Source organism: Malaya genurostris, chromosome 2 (assembly GCF_030247185.1).
Source record: "Malaya genurostris strain Urasoe2022 chromosome 2, Malgen_1.1, whole genome shotgun sequence".
In the NCBI taxonomy this organism is placed as follows: Eukaryota; Metazoa; Arthropoda; class Insecta; order Diptera; family Culicidae; genus Malaya; species Malaya genurostris.
The window spans coordinates 101,074,221-101,087,942 of NC_080571.1; the positions used below are offsets into that span (position 1 = coordinate 101,074,221).

The 13,722-nt window shown below is 36.3% G+C and overlaps 1 protein-coding gene across 1 annotated transcript; it reads left to right on the plus strand.

Annotated features, from left to right (window-relative positions):
* Positions 1 to 3,056: 3,056 nt before the first annotated feature.
* On the plus strand, positions 3,057 to 3,584 carry LOC131429933 (uncharacterized). The gene is made up of 2 exons (XM_058594465.1): positions 3,057 to 3,177; positions 3,245 to 3,584. Exons 1-2 carry the CDS (start codon positions 3,135 to 3,137, stop codon positions 3,502 to 3,504), a joined length of 303 nt encoding a protein of 100 aa, XP_058450448.1. The 5' UTR covers positions 3,057 to 3,134; the 3' UTR covers positions 3,505 to 3,584.
* Positions 3,585 to 13,722: the final 10,138 nt, after the last annotated feature.

A 13,722-nucleotide genomic window follows, 5' to 3' on the forward strand; every position in this document is an offset into this window, starting at 1 on the left:
GCCTCGAAGTGCTGGCGGGCGTTCTTCCACTGAAAAACCGGTTCTGGGATCTCTCATATCGTTTGCTCATTCGATGCGACATTTTGAATCCTCTGGTGATTGAAAACTTCGAAAGGTTAGTTGAGCTTAACTCTCAAACCCGTTTTATGTCCTTGTATTTTGATTACATGGCTCAGAATATTAATCCTTCTTCGTTTGTTTCCAACCGTGCTCATTTCTTGGATACTTCTGATTCTACTGTGTTTTTCGACACATCCATGAGAGAAGAAATTCGTGGAATTCCGGATCACGTGCGCCCTCAAGTGGCCCCAAATATTTTTTATAATAAATTTAGAACAGTCAACTGTGAAAAGGTGTTTTACACTGACGGATCAAACATCAACGAGTCCACAGTTCGGCATCTTCAATCAAAACATCACCGCTTCTTACAAACTCAGTGATCCGGCTTCAGTTTACGTCGCAGAATTAGCTGCTATTCAGTACACCCTCGAGATCATTGAAACCATGCCCAAAGACCATTACTTCATTGTCACGGACAGTCTAAGTTCAATAGAAGCTCTCCGGGCAATGAAGCCAGGAAAGTATCCCCCATTGTATTTCCTGGGGAAAATACGGGAACATTTGAGAACTTTATCTGAACGGTCTTATTTAATATCGTTAGTCTGGGTCCCTTCACATTGTTCCATTCCGGGCAATTAAAAGGCAGACTTATTGGCTAAAGTGGGCGCATTGGAAGGTGATATTTATGAAAGACCAATCTGCTTCAATGAATTTTTCAGTATTTCTCGTCAGAAAACTCTCGAAAGTTGGCAAACTTCATGGACGAATGACGAACTGGGACGATGGCTACACTCCATTATCCCTAAGGTATCGACGAAACCTTGGTTCAAGGGGATGAACATGAGTCGTGATTTCATTCGCGTTATGTCACGGCTCATGTCAAATCACTATACATTCAACGCACATCTCCGGCGTATCGGGATCGTGGAGAACGGGCTCTGCACCTGTGGCGACGGTTATCAGGACATCGAGCATGTCGTGTGGTCGTGCGTAGAGTATCGTGACGCCAGGTCGAAGCTACTGGAATCCCTTAGGGCCCGAGGTAGACCGCCTGAGGTGCCGGTTCGGGATGTGTTGGCGAGTCGGGATAGTTCATATATGCTTCTCATATACCAGTACCTTAAACACATTGATATACAAGTGTAATGTGTTATTCCTCGCTCAGAAAATATAATCTCCACCTACAGGTTCGACACTAACATCCGCCCGATTCTCTCGATCCCCGTCCCTGTTCACCATCTTCATTGGAATTAACAAGATCTTTTTTTTTTGTCACTAACTTTTTCGTTCCCCTTTCCCTGTTTTTTCACCATCTCGATGGCAACTAATTAGATCTCTGTCGTTTTCAAACATTTTGTTCCCACACCCCTTTTTTACCCCGTTTCCCACAATATTTACTTCTTTTTTTCATTCTCTTCCGTAACATCACCATCACCGGAAGACCGCTCCAGTCAATGACCAGCATGCGGGCCACCCGCCGGGCCTTCGTAGCCTGGGGGTGTATCCCGCGGACCCTCACGGACCGAAGAATGCGGCCAACATAGAAAATTACCATCGCCATCTGGAATCATCTCATCCTAAATTCAATTCACCGGCCACTACCGATCGCCAGATACTATATTACATAATGATACTACTCTAGTTTTAAGTTAGACGATAATTAAGATTAGTAAATACCCTTGGCATCTTAGAGCTTAAGCAGTGTGCCTTAATATTATATTATATTATTGAATAAAAAAAAAAAACACAACGAAGAATATTCACGCGAAAAACACATTCTGAATGAGAAAAAAGGTATCATCTCACTGCTAGGTGGATTAAGTACGTTTTGTTTTTTAATGTTTTTAAACTTCAAAAATATGAACGCAAAGCTGTTTCAATTCCACTCAATCAACAATTTGAGCAGTTTTAAATGAATGAATTTTGTTTTTGTTGGTATTTGCAGAAATTCCCGACTCAGACCCAACAAGGGCGTTGTAAATTTAGCGAATAATTATGTATTCCAACCAACGAAAAATTTGCGTTCAGTTAAAATTTGAATATATACTAAACTGTTTTCAAACTGCTTCCGATCTAAATTGTGTTTCATCACATCAAGAAACAAAACGATTGAACCGGTTTTAAAAAATGTTTACCTATTGGAGTCCTGTATCGCTCATTGGTTTCCATTCTCAAATCATCAATCATTTTCTTGGCAGTGTTTCTTTGAATACTGGTAAAAATAAATAAATAAACAAATAAGGGCTGATATTTCAATCAACTTAATAGAGCAGTAAACAATATGTAGTTTCAAACACTGACCATTGCTATGTGAATTTGGTTAATATTTTAGAACAAAAAAAAAATGTCCGATCAACGACCACAATCAGGTTAAAACCGGAGTTAAAAAAACAAAAATGTCAAATTGGAATCATTTAATCTAACGCATCTGCCGACGGAGTTGCCCGAAAATCATTAGCATATGCTAATGTGAATGATATTTTAACTGATGATGAAAACCTCGGAACTCAAAAAATCTCCAAGTGGTAGCTCATCGCATGTATTTACATGTTTAGGGAAAAGAACCCGTATTTCAAAGACAAACGATAGCTTAGCACGATTAAACAACATAACCATAAACTCAAACATCTATACTTTGGATGGATTGAATATGAAAAACTATTTCCAATTTATCCAATTTCAGCATAAACAATATTACCAATCCGAACTAAATGATAGTCTAATTCTAAGCAAGTTGTTGATAAAAATAACGAATAAGTCTAATATCAGTTTTCATGTTGACCTTTTCCGTTCAATCGAATGAATGCGCCCATCATTAGGCATGAAGAATGCACGATTTCTATTGCACTTGAAGACACTTACCTAATTGAAATTCCTGAACCAAGAGTTATCAGTGCAACTCCATGCTAACACAATAGGAAAATTACCTTCGTTTAATTGTTCGCCCGATAAAACCTGCCTCATTACTCAAATCGTACTCGAATTTGTATAAAAGCTTTCCCAGTCTGTCACATCCACATCAGTCACTTGAAGTTACTAACCGAAGTACAACTAGTCTTCAAACTCCATTCAACATGTTCAAACTAACAGCCTTCGCTCTCCTGCTGGTCGCCGTTGGTAAGTTGGCGTTTGTCATCAACACTTAAATGTTAAAACCATGTTAAAAATCGCTTTGGTTTTACAGCTATCCACGCCGCCCCTCAGCTGCCGGAGGTTCCTGAGATGCCAGCAATGCCCGAGATGCCAGGGATGCCAGAAATGCCAGAAGCACCAGCTGCCCCAGAAGCACCAGCTGCCCCAGAAACCCCAGCCGCAGAAGCTCCGGAAACCCCAGAAGCCCCAGCCGCTCCGGAAGCACCAGCCGCACCAGAAGTTCCTGCCATGCCCAGCATTCCGAACCGAATCTCCAACCGCATCTCAAACCGTGTCAATAACCGTTCTTAAGCGGAGGAAGGATTTTTAATTACGACCAATTCATGTGTTCTCTATAAGTATGTAAATAAATGGAAGAGTTCGTTTCAAAAGTCGTATGCTTTATCATTTGCAACGCACTAATATAAAATATTAAGTCAAATTTGTACAGTTTGTTGCAAAGGTTATAGAAAATCGAAACAAGAACAATTTAAGCAGTTAAAGTCTGAGACTTTGAAACAAAGCTTGCATTAATTTTCTATCAATGTAAATCACTCTCGAAAAACAATATTGCATACGGTTCTCAAAACACGATGGGCATGCACAGTGCATCAACCATTCAAGTGATTTTCTTCAATTACTATGTAAATTAATTCGTAGTGTGTTGAATCGAAAACAGATGAAACAGTGAAGTAATTTATATTTCAATTTTAGTACCACTCCAATATTGTCTCCCCAATCTATATTATTATTATTCAACCTTCCACATTTTAATTACATTCTTTTTCATTTCGAATGACAGGTCACCGAGAAACTACTTTTGAATATTTTTTTGGGATTCGTTCTTCATAGATAGAAGAATAACGTGCGGAACATAATCATACGTTTTCCCTGAATTGCCTCCAACTGCAAAGAACTAAACGCTTGCGTTTCAACTATTATGACATATTCGCTTGAAGCAAAAACTCAGTTCAGCTCCGTATGAAATAGACTGAAGTTGGGGTTGAAACTGGGTTAGTTTTGGCTTCTAGCAAAAATGCTGAAAATAATCGTGGGAATCGCAGTATTCATGCCAGCAAAGCAATGCAAGGGAGCAATGTAAGGGAGCAATATAAGGCTTCCAAATTCTAACGCCGACATAGCAATTTCAGTTTCATGTGAAAAATAGGCATGAGCATATCTGATTTAGTTCGAACTGTTTTGATTTTTACATCTAAAAATCGCTGAATATTGATAACATTTAACGAAATATTTGTAATATACGCATGTTTCTTACAACAGTGGAATTAGCATTAGCAATAGCATTAGCAATAGCATTAGCAATAGCATTAGCAATAGCATTAGCAATAGCATTAGCAATAGCATTAGCAATAGCATTAGCAATAGCATTAGCAATAGCATTAGCAATAGCATTAGCAATAGCATTAGCAATAGCATTAGCAATAGCATTAGCAATAGCATTAGCAATAGCATTAGCAATAGCATTAGCAATAGCATTAGCAATAGCATTAGCAATAGCATTAGCAATAGCATTAGCAATAGCATTAGCAATAGCATTAGCAATAGCATTAGCAATAGCATTAGCAATAGCATTAGCAATAGCATTAGCAATAGCATTAGCAATAGCATTAGCAATAGCATTAGCAATAGCATTAGCAATAGCATTAGCAATAGCATTAGCAATAGCATTAGCAATAGCATTAGCAATAGCATTAGCAATAGCATTAGCAATAGCATTAGCAATAGCATTAGCAATAGCATTAGCAATAGCATTAGCAATAGCATTAGCAATAGCATTAGCAATAGCATTAGCAATAGCATTAGCAATAGCATTAGCAATAGCATTAGCAATAGCATTAGCAATAGCATTAGCAATAGCATTAGCAATAGCATTAGCAATAGCATTAGCAATAGCATTAGCAATAGCATTAGCAATAGCATTAGCAATAGCATTAGCAATAGCATTAGCAATAGCATTAGCAATAGCATTAGCAATAGCATTAGCAATAGCATTAGCAATAGCATTAGCAATAGCATTAGCAATAGCATTAGCAATAGCATTAGCAATAGCATTAGCAATAGCATTAGCAATAGCATTAGCAATAGCATTAGCAATAGCATTAGCAATAGCATTAGCAATAGCATTAGCAATAGCATTAGCAATAGCATTAGCAATAGCATTAGCAATAGCATTAGCAATAGCATTAGCAATAGCATTAGCAATAGCATTAGCAATAGCATTAGCAATAGCATTAGCAATAGCATTAGCAATAGCATTAGCAATAGCATTAGCAATAGCATTAGCAATAGCATTAGCAATAGCATTAGCAATAGCATTAGCAATAGCATTAGCAATAGCATTAGCAATAGCATTAGCAATAGCATTAGCAATAGCATTAGCAATAGCATTAGCAATAGCATTAGCAATAGCATTAGCAATAGCATTAGCAATAGCATTAGCAATAGCATTAGCAATAGCATTAGCAATAGCATTAGCAATAGCATTAGCAATAGCATTAGCAATAGCATTAGCAATAGCATTAGCAATAGCATTAGCAATAGCATTAGCAATAGCATTAGCAATAGCATTAGCAATAGCATTAACAATAGCATTAGCAATAGCATTAGCAATAGCATTAGCAATAGCATTAGCAATAGCATTAGCAATAGCATTAGCAATAGCATTAGCAATAGAATTAGCAATAGCATTAGCAATAGCATTAGCAATAGCATTAGCAATAGCATTAGCAATAGCATTAGCTATAACATTAGCTATATGCCGGAGGTTCCTGAGATGCCAGCAATGCCCGAGATGCCAGGGATGCCAGAAATGCCAGAAGCACCAGCTGCCCCAGAAGCACCAGCTGCCCCAGAAACCCCAGCCGCAGAAGCTCCGGAAACCCCAGAAGCCCCAGCCGCTCCGGAAGCACCAGCCGCACCAGAAGTTCCTGCCATGCCCAGCATTCCGAACCGAATCTCCAACCGCATCTCAAACCGTGTCAATAACCGTTCTTATGACCAGCATGCGGGCCACCCGCCGGGCCTTCGTAGCCTGGGGGTGTTTCCCGCGGACCCACACGAACCGAAAGGAATCGGCCATAGATAGCGCCATCTGGAAGACCCATGCAACATACAATGGATTCTAGAAAATCTAAGACGACATAATCTAACGATACTATTCTAGTTTTAAGTTAGTCGTTAATTAAGATTAGAAAATACCCTTGGCATCTTAGAGCTTAAGCAGTGTGCCTAAAAATATATTATATTGTTGAATAAAAAAAAAAAAAATAACCGTTCTTAAGCGGAGGAAGGATTTTTAATTACGACCAATTCATGTGTTCTCTATAAGTATGTAAATAAATGGAAGAGTTCGTTTCAAAAGTCGTATGCTTTATCATTTGCAACGCACTAATATAAAATATTAAGTCAAATTTGTACAGTTTGTTGCAAAGGTTATAGAAAATCGAAACAAGAACAATTTAAGCAGTTAAAGTCTGAGACTTTGAAACAAAGCTTGCATTAATTTTCTATCAATGTAAATCACTCTCGAAAAACAATATTGCATACGGCTCTCAAAACACGATGGGCATGCACAGTGCATCAACCATTCAAGTGATTTTCTTCAATTACTATGTAAATTAATTCGTAGTGTGTTGAATCGAAAACAGATGAAACAGTGAAGTAATTTATATTTCAATTTTAGTACCACTCCAATATTGTCTCCCCAATCTATATTATTATTATTCAACCTTCCACATTTTAATTACATTCTTTTTCATTTCGAATGACAGGTCACCGAGAAACTACTTTTGAATATTTTTTTGGGATTCGTTCTTCATAGATAGAAGAATAACGTGCGGAACATAATCATACGTTTTCCCTGAATTGCCTCCAACTGCAAAGAACTAAACGCTTGCGTTTCAACTATTATGACATATTCGCTTGAAGCAAAAACTCAGTTCAGCTCCGTATGAAATAGACTGAAGTTGGGGTTGAAACTGGGTTAGTTTTGGCTTCTAGCAAAAATGCTGAAAATAATCGTGGGAATCGCAGTATTCATGCCAGCAAAGCAATGCAAGGGAGCAATGTAAGGGAGCAATATAAGGCTTCCAAATTCTAACGCCGACATAGCAATTTCAGTTTCATGTGAAAAATAGGCATGAGCATATCTGATTTAGTTCGAACTGTTTTGATTTTTACATCTAAAAATCGCTGAATATTGATAACATTTAACGAAATATTTGTAATATACGCATGTTTCTTACAACAGTGGAATTAGCATTAGCAATAGCATTAGCAATAGCATTAGCAATAGCATTAGCAATAGCATTAGCAATAGCATTAGCAATAGCATTAGCAATAGCATTAGCAATAGCATTAGCAATAGCATTAGCAATAGCATTAGCAATAGCATTAGCAATAGCATTAGCAATAGCATTAGCAATAGCATTAGCAATAGCATTAGCAATAGCATTAGCAATAGCATTAGCAATAGCATTAGCAATAGCATTAGCAATAGCATTAGCAATAGCATTAGCAATAGCATTAGCAATAGCATTAGCAATAGCATTAGCAATAGCATTAGCAATAGCATTAGCAATAGCATTAGCAATAGCATTAGCAATAGCATTAGCAATAGCATTAGCAATAGCATTAGCAATAGCATTAGCAATAGCATTAGCAATAGCATTAGCAATAGCATTAGCAATAGCATTAGCAATAGCATTAGCAATAGCATTAGCAATAGCATTAGCAATAGCATTAGCAATAGCATTAGCAATAGCATTAGCAATAGCATTAGCAATAGCATTAGCAATAGCATTAGCAATAGCATTAGCAATAGCATTAGCAATAGCATTAGCAATAGCATTAGCAATAGCATTAGCAATAGCATTAGCAATAGCATTAGCAATAGCATTAGCAATAGCATTAGCAATAGCATTAGCAATAGCATTAGCAATAGCATTAGCAATAGCATTAGCAATAGCATTAGCAATAGCATTAGCAATAGCATTAGCAATAGCATTAGCAATAGCATTAGCAATAGCATTAGCAATAGCATTAGCAATAGCATTAGCAATAGCATTAGCAATAGCATTAGCAATAGCATTAGCAATAGCATTAGCAATAGCATTAGCAATAGCATTAGCAATAGCATTAGCAATAGCATTAGCAATAGCATTAGCAATAGCATTAGCAATAGCATTAGCAATAGCATTAGCAATAGCATTAGCAATAGCATTAGCAATAGCATTAGCAATAGCATTAGCTATAACATTAGCTATAGCATTAACATTAGAGATCCCGCGTGTGTTGCTACTCTGTTATTCATCAGAACCAATTAAACTTCCTAAATGTTTTTCTGAAATAACTTGCTTAAGAATAGCACTGCTTTGATCACTGCATGCTGATCAATACCAACGCCGGTCACGTCCGAAAACAGATCTACTTGGGAAAGAAAGATTGATAGTTCAATGCATGTTGCTACTAGAAACCGAGGCATCCTCTGCATTTCCACATGCATCACAGGAAGGGCTTATTTGTTAGTACATTTTCGAATAATATTATTAAGTGTTTATTGCTCTGGGTAGCCGGCTACCGAAAATACGTAGAAATTTTATCATATTTTGTATTAATATGTAATCCTACTAGAATACGAAATTCTTTCCGAAACTCATAAAACTCCGGACAGCCGGCTGTCGGGATATTTGCTATCAATTTATACATTTACCACCTTTCGCAATACGAAGTAATGTTGATATCTAACTCCCTAAGCAAAATAATATAATACCAAATAGACCCCAACGCAGCCTAAACTATATTTACCTATACCCAAGCTAAACCTAGTCACAAAAAATATCTGCATGGTTATAAACTTCACGCGTGTGTCATGAAAAATGATCCATTGATTATACGTTCCCCGAATAATCGACGGAGTTCATTCTTGCCCGATTTTTCGTATGGAGAAATATAATAAGGCACTCCCACGCAGAAAAAAACTATTACAGAAAAATATGCAAGAAACGGTCTCACCAGCATATTATGTCTCCTATTCACACTGCTGTAAATACTATTGAAAAAACCTTTTTTAATCCACCTAGTGGTGTAATGATGCCTTTCTCATATCAATCATACTATCATATATAATACTGTGGTATTCTTCAAAATAATTTTCTTCCATTCTTAAAAGAATAACCGAAATCGGTTTGTTTGACCTACTAGGGTATCAGTAGACAAAAACTATCAATTAGAAAACTTTTGAGGTCGATTTAGAAAATTTTTTAAGTTTTTTCCCCATTTTCAGTGATGGTATACAATTTTTAACCCACTTTACCCTATATTTCCGGATCCGGAAGTCGGATCCGCATGAAATTCAGGAATTACTTATGGGACCACAGGACCTTTCATTTTAACCTAAGTTTGTGAAAATCGGTCGCGCCGTCTATGAGAAAAGTTAGAACATATATTTTCTTATTTTTGCACATTTTACCCCATAACTCCCAAACCGGATGTCGGATCTAAATAATATTCTGGAATTTTTTATGAGACCTCAAGACCTTTCATTTGAATCTAAGTTTATGAAAATCGGTTCAGCCATTTCTGAGAAAAGTTAGTGCACTTATTTTCACAATTTGTTGCACATTTTACCCCATAATTCCGGAACCGGAAGTCGGATCCAAATGATATTCTGGAATTTTGTATGGGACCACAAGACCTTTCATTTGAATCTAAGTTTGTGAAAATCGGTTCAGCCATCTCCGAGAAAAGTTAGTGCAAAAAACGTTACATACACACACACATACACACACACAGACATTTTGCGTACTCGACGAACTGAGTGGAATGGTATATGACACTCGGCCCTCCAGGCCTCGGTTCAAAAGTCGGTTTTCACAGTGATTGCATAACCTTTCTACACAGTTCGAAAAATTCTTGTGATTTTACATCTTGTCAGATGCACATAAGCGGAGCGTCATATTTCACACAAATTTATATTCAAGATCATGAAAAATTGTGTGATTTGAAAATTACATGACTTAAAAACGAAAGGAATAAAAATCGACATCAACAACGCGACTTGACCGAAAAACATTAGATCACAAAGCACACCAGTTAGTCGACTGAGCCACAGAAGCACATATCTGCTTGGCTGGTAAATCGTGCATATAAGTCTCACTTGCTAGCCGAGTGCAAATTACATTCGGCGCCAGTAAATTTCTGTAAGAATGGAATATTGTGTCATTTGAGAAGTTAAGTAGTTATGAATTGTATTGTTTGAAGAATTATGTCATCAGTAAAATTAATAATTTCTTTCTGTGTATATGAGAAAGGCAAAAAAAGAATAAAATAAGAAAAACACTCGCGAATGGGTTTGCAGCAGACCAATTTAAAATTTTCAGCCACAATCACACGATTGACTTATATATTTTCAATCATTCTATATGAACTTTCTATTAAATCTTCAGATTTTCTGTCTTGGCTCAACTACCACAATCGAGTTTCGTTATGCTTGAATCTGATAACATCGACAATGATATGCAGATGGCGCTTCGATCAGTTAACATCGTTAAATTTTGGGCGGTAAATTCTCAATTTCCATTCTTTCAACATTTTTAAGTTTCGCGAATCAGCATTATTTGATAAATAACGCTTTTAAAACTTTTCACTTAATAACACACACTGTCACTCAAAATAAACATATTTGCTATCAGTTGTTTGATACACATTGAAATTAGACTTTTCTGAGATTAATACTTGAGCACCGTATAAAACTCCCAGTGATGCCAGCTCTTCGTATGTTTCCTACAACAATAGCGACCAGATATTCTCTGTCATAAGGCCTGGCAACCAGTGCAGTAAAACTTCTTTCAATTCAATTGAAACCGAATGTGAAACACACTGATGATCTGTCTACTGCAGTAAACTTCACCCTCTGACACATACAACGTTCACTGACGTACCGTACCGGCAGCATTCAGTTCTCCAATCGATTCTCTTCAAATCAAAGCTCAGTTTGACCACCGTTAGTTGAGTAAAAAGTAAAAAAATATCTATTTCAATAGTGTGAGAGCGGCCTTCAAATGAGGTTTGATTCAAGATAATAGATGAAAGACAAACCAAGTTGCTGAAATATCAATTACAGAGTACAAATAAAATAATAGTTTCCTCCTTCAATTTTTATTTTTAATACTTTACTCCATTTATAGTTCTATTCATTCGAACTTTCTCACTACCAACAGCGAAGACAATGATGCAGCTAGACTACTTGGCACTTGAAATTGAGCAAGCAAAACTTCAAATGACTAGGTACGATCATTCAACTGACGATGAATTCTGGGACCTTCACTTGAAAATGACAGCAAAAGTCATAAGAATTTATAACGATATACTGACGGTCAGCGGTCATAAATTTCATTTTTTTCGATTGAAAATTAAATTTTACCGCACTGCTGGCGTCAGTGGGTCACGTTTGGATTTATGTGTTTGGCATATTGTACAGTATTCAAGAAATCAAAAAAAATACAGGTGTGTAATGTCAGAGACATAACTGGGTGTCGTGAATACGAATAAAACTAACACTCTTTCTTCATACTTCCGAATATCAATTGGTTGGTCGATTTTGTGAATTGTACAAGCCTACAATTAAATATTACGAAATAAACAGTATAGTTCTTTATGATAAAATAATGGTGGTTCTGAAAAAAAAACCTTTTATGAAGGCGCTCGTGATGGAGAGTGACGAGTAGAGCTCGAATCTATTCTGAGTCGGTGCTATGCATTTTATATAGCAAATCAGCAGAAAGTTCTACTACAAACTACAACTGATTGAAAAATGGCCGTATACAGTACAGTGAAGGAAAATTTCGCATAATTTTTGGGGTGGTTCTAAATAGCAACATATAGAATTTTAATGTCGATTATTTCATTTCGAATTTGAATATTACAGAAACTGTCAAAATGCTATTCGAGATGAATTTCTAGTATTCAGAAAGGACAAATTATGTAATTGTACGATATCAAACACTGTTTGGATATGCACTATATTAAACACTGTTGCACATTTTGCACTGCAAAAATTGCACAAAGCCAATCAAATTATTCTAGATTGGCAATACACTGATGGTTTTAATTTCCGATATGCAAAGAAGCAATCTATTCAGTTTTTAGATAAAATTTGGAGCCATAAGAACGGCTGATTTTACATAATGTTCCCCATTGTCCATTTTTCGTTGTAGTCATGCTTTTCAGCACTTCGAAAAAAATTCTTTAGTTTGAGCAAATTCTATACTTATTTATTATGAAAAAGACAACATATTACATGTCGAATTTTACCAGAAATTTCAAATAATTACATTTTTCATGATACTGTAAGCAAAATTATGACGACGATCGACGTATAGCATATGAAGAAATCAAATGAAACCAAATAATTTTGATTTATAGCGCAGAATATTCGAATTTTTGTACTTTCAGAGATACCTTTTGGGAAGTGTCGAAACATGTTTGGTAAATTGTTTAATCTGAAATATATACCAACGTCATAAATAAAAAGGTATATAAAAAATAAAAATTTCTTAGAATCTGCTCGGTTTACTCATAAAGTTGTAGTGTATTGTATTAAAGAGTTTTAAGGAATAACATAGATGTATAGTTGAACAATCGACCACAACAAGTATCACACTCAGCATTCACATCTTAGTTGATAGCAGAAGATTTTGATCTGTAACAAAGAATGAACAAATTCGCTATGGGCGAGAAAAAATCAATTATAACAGCATTTTTTTTATAAATTGAATGGCTTATTTGACAGTCGTAAGCGACATGGACAAATATGTCTCCCTCATATTAGTCAATTTAAAATACTCATGGCTTAGAACCATTCATATACGAAAACAACTGACATGTTCCTTAACACTTCCGAATATCAATTAGTTGATCAATTGTATGAATTATGCAAGCATTCCCCTTTTTCGCAAAAAAAAGAAGGCTTCACTTGATCTCGATTACTGTGAATTTCACACAGCGAAAAGTGCACAAATCTAACCAAACTGTTCTAGATTTTCAATAAACTGAGGATATTTACCTTCGATTTGCGAACAACAAATCCGAATAGTTCTTTAGAAAACTTTTAGAGCCATTAGAACGGCTGATTTTGTGTAATGCTCTCCACCGTTTTTTTTTCACCAATGCTAATAACTGGCAACTGTGACGTAATCGCTCTTGTCGAAAGCGAAACTAGCTGTGCAGACGACACAAAACACATCTGCTCGCAGTGGTGATAGAATCCAAACTGATCCAATTTTTGTTGAGAGGTTGGTTTTTAACTGATTTCGTTTGTAGCTTTTTCACTAATGGGCGATCCTAACGACTATAAAAATAACCGCATTCAGAATTTTAATGTCGATTATTTCATTTCGGATTTGTATAATTTATTGAAAGAAAATATCAACATGCTGTAGGGATTCATTCCTGCCTTTCAGAATGACCAAATTGTGGAAATCACTACGATATTAAACACTGTTCGGAATA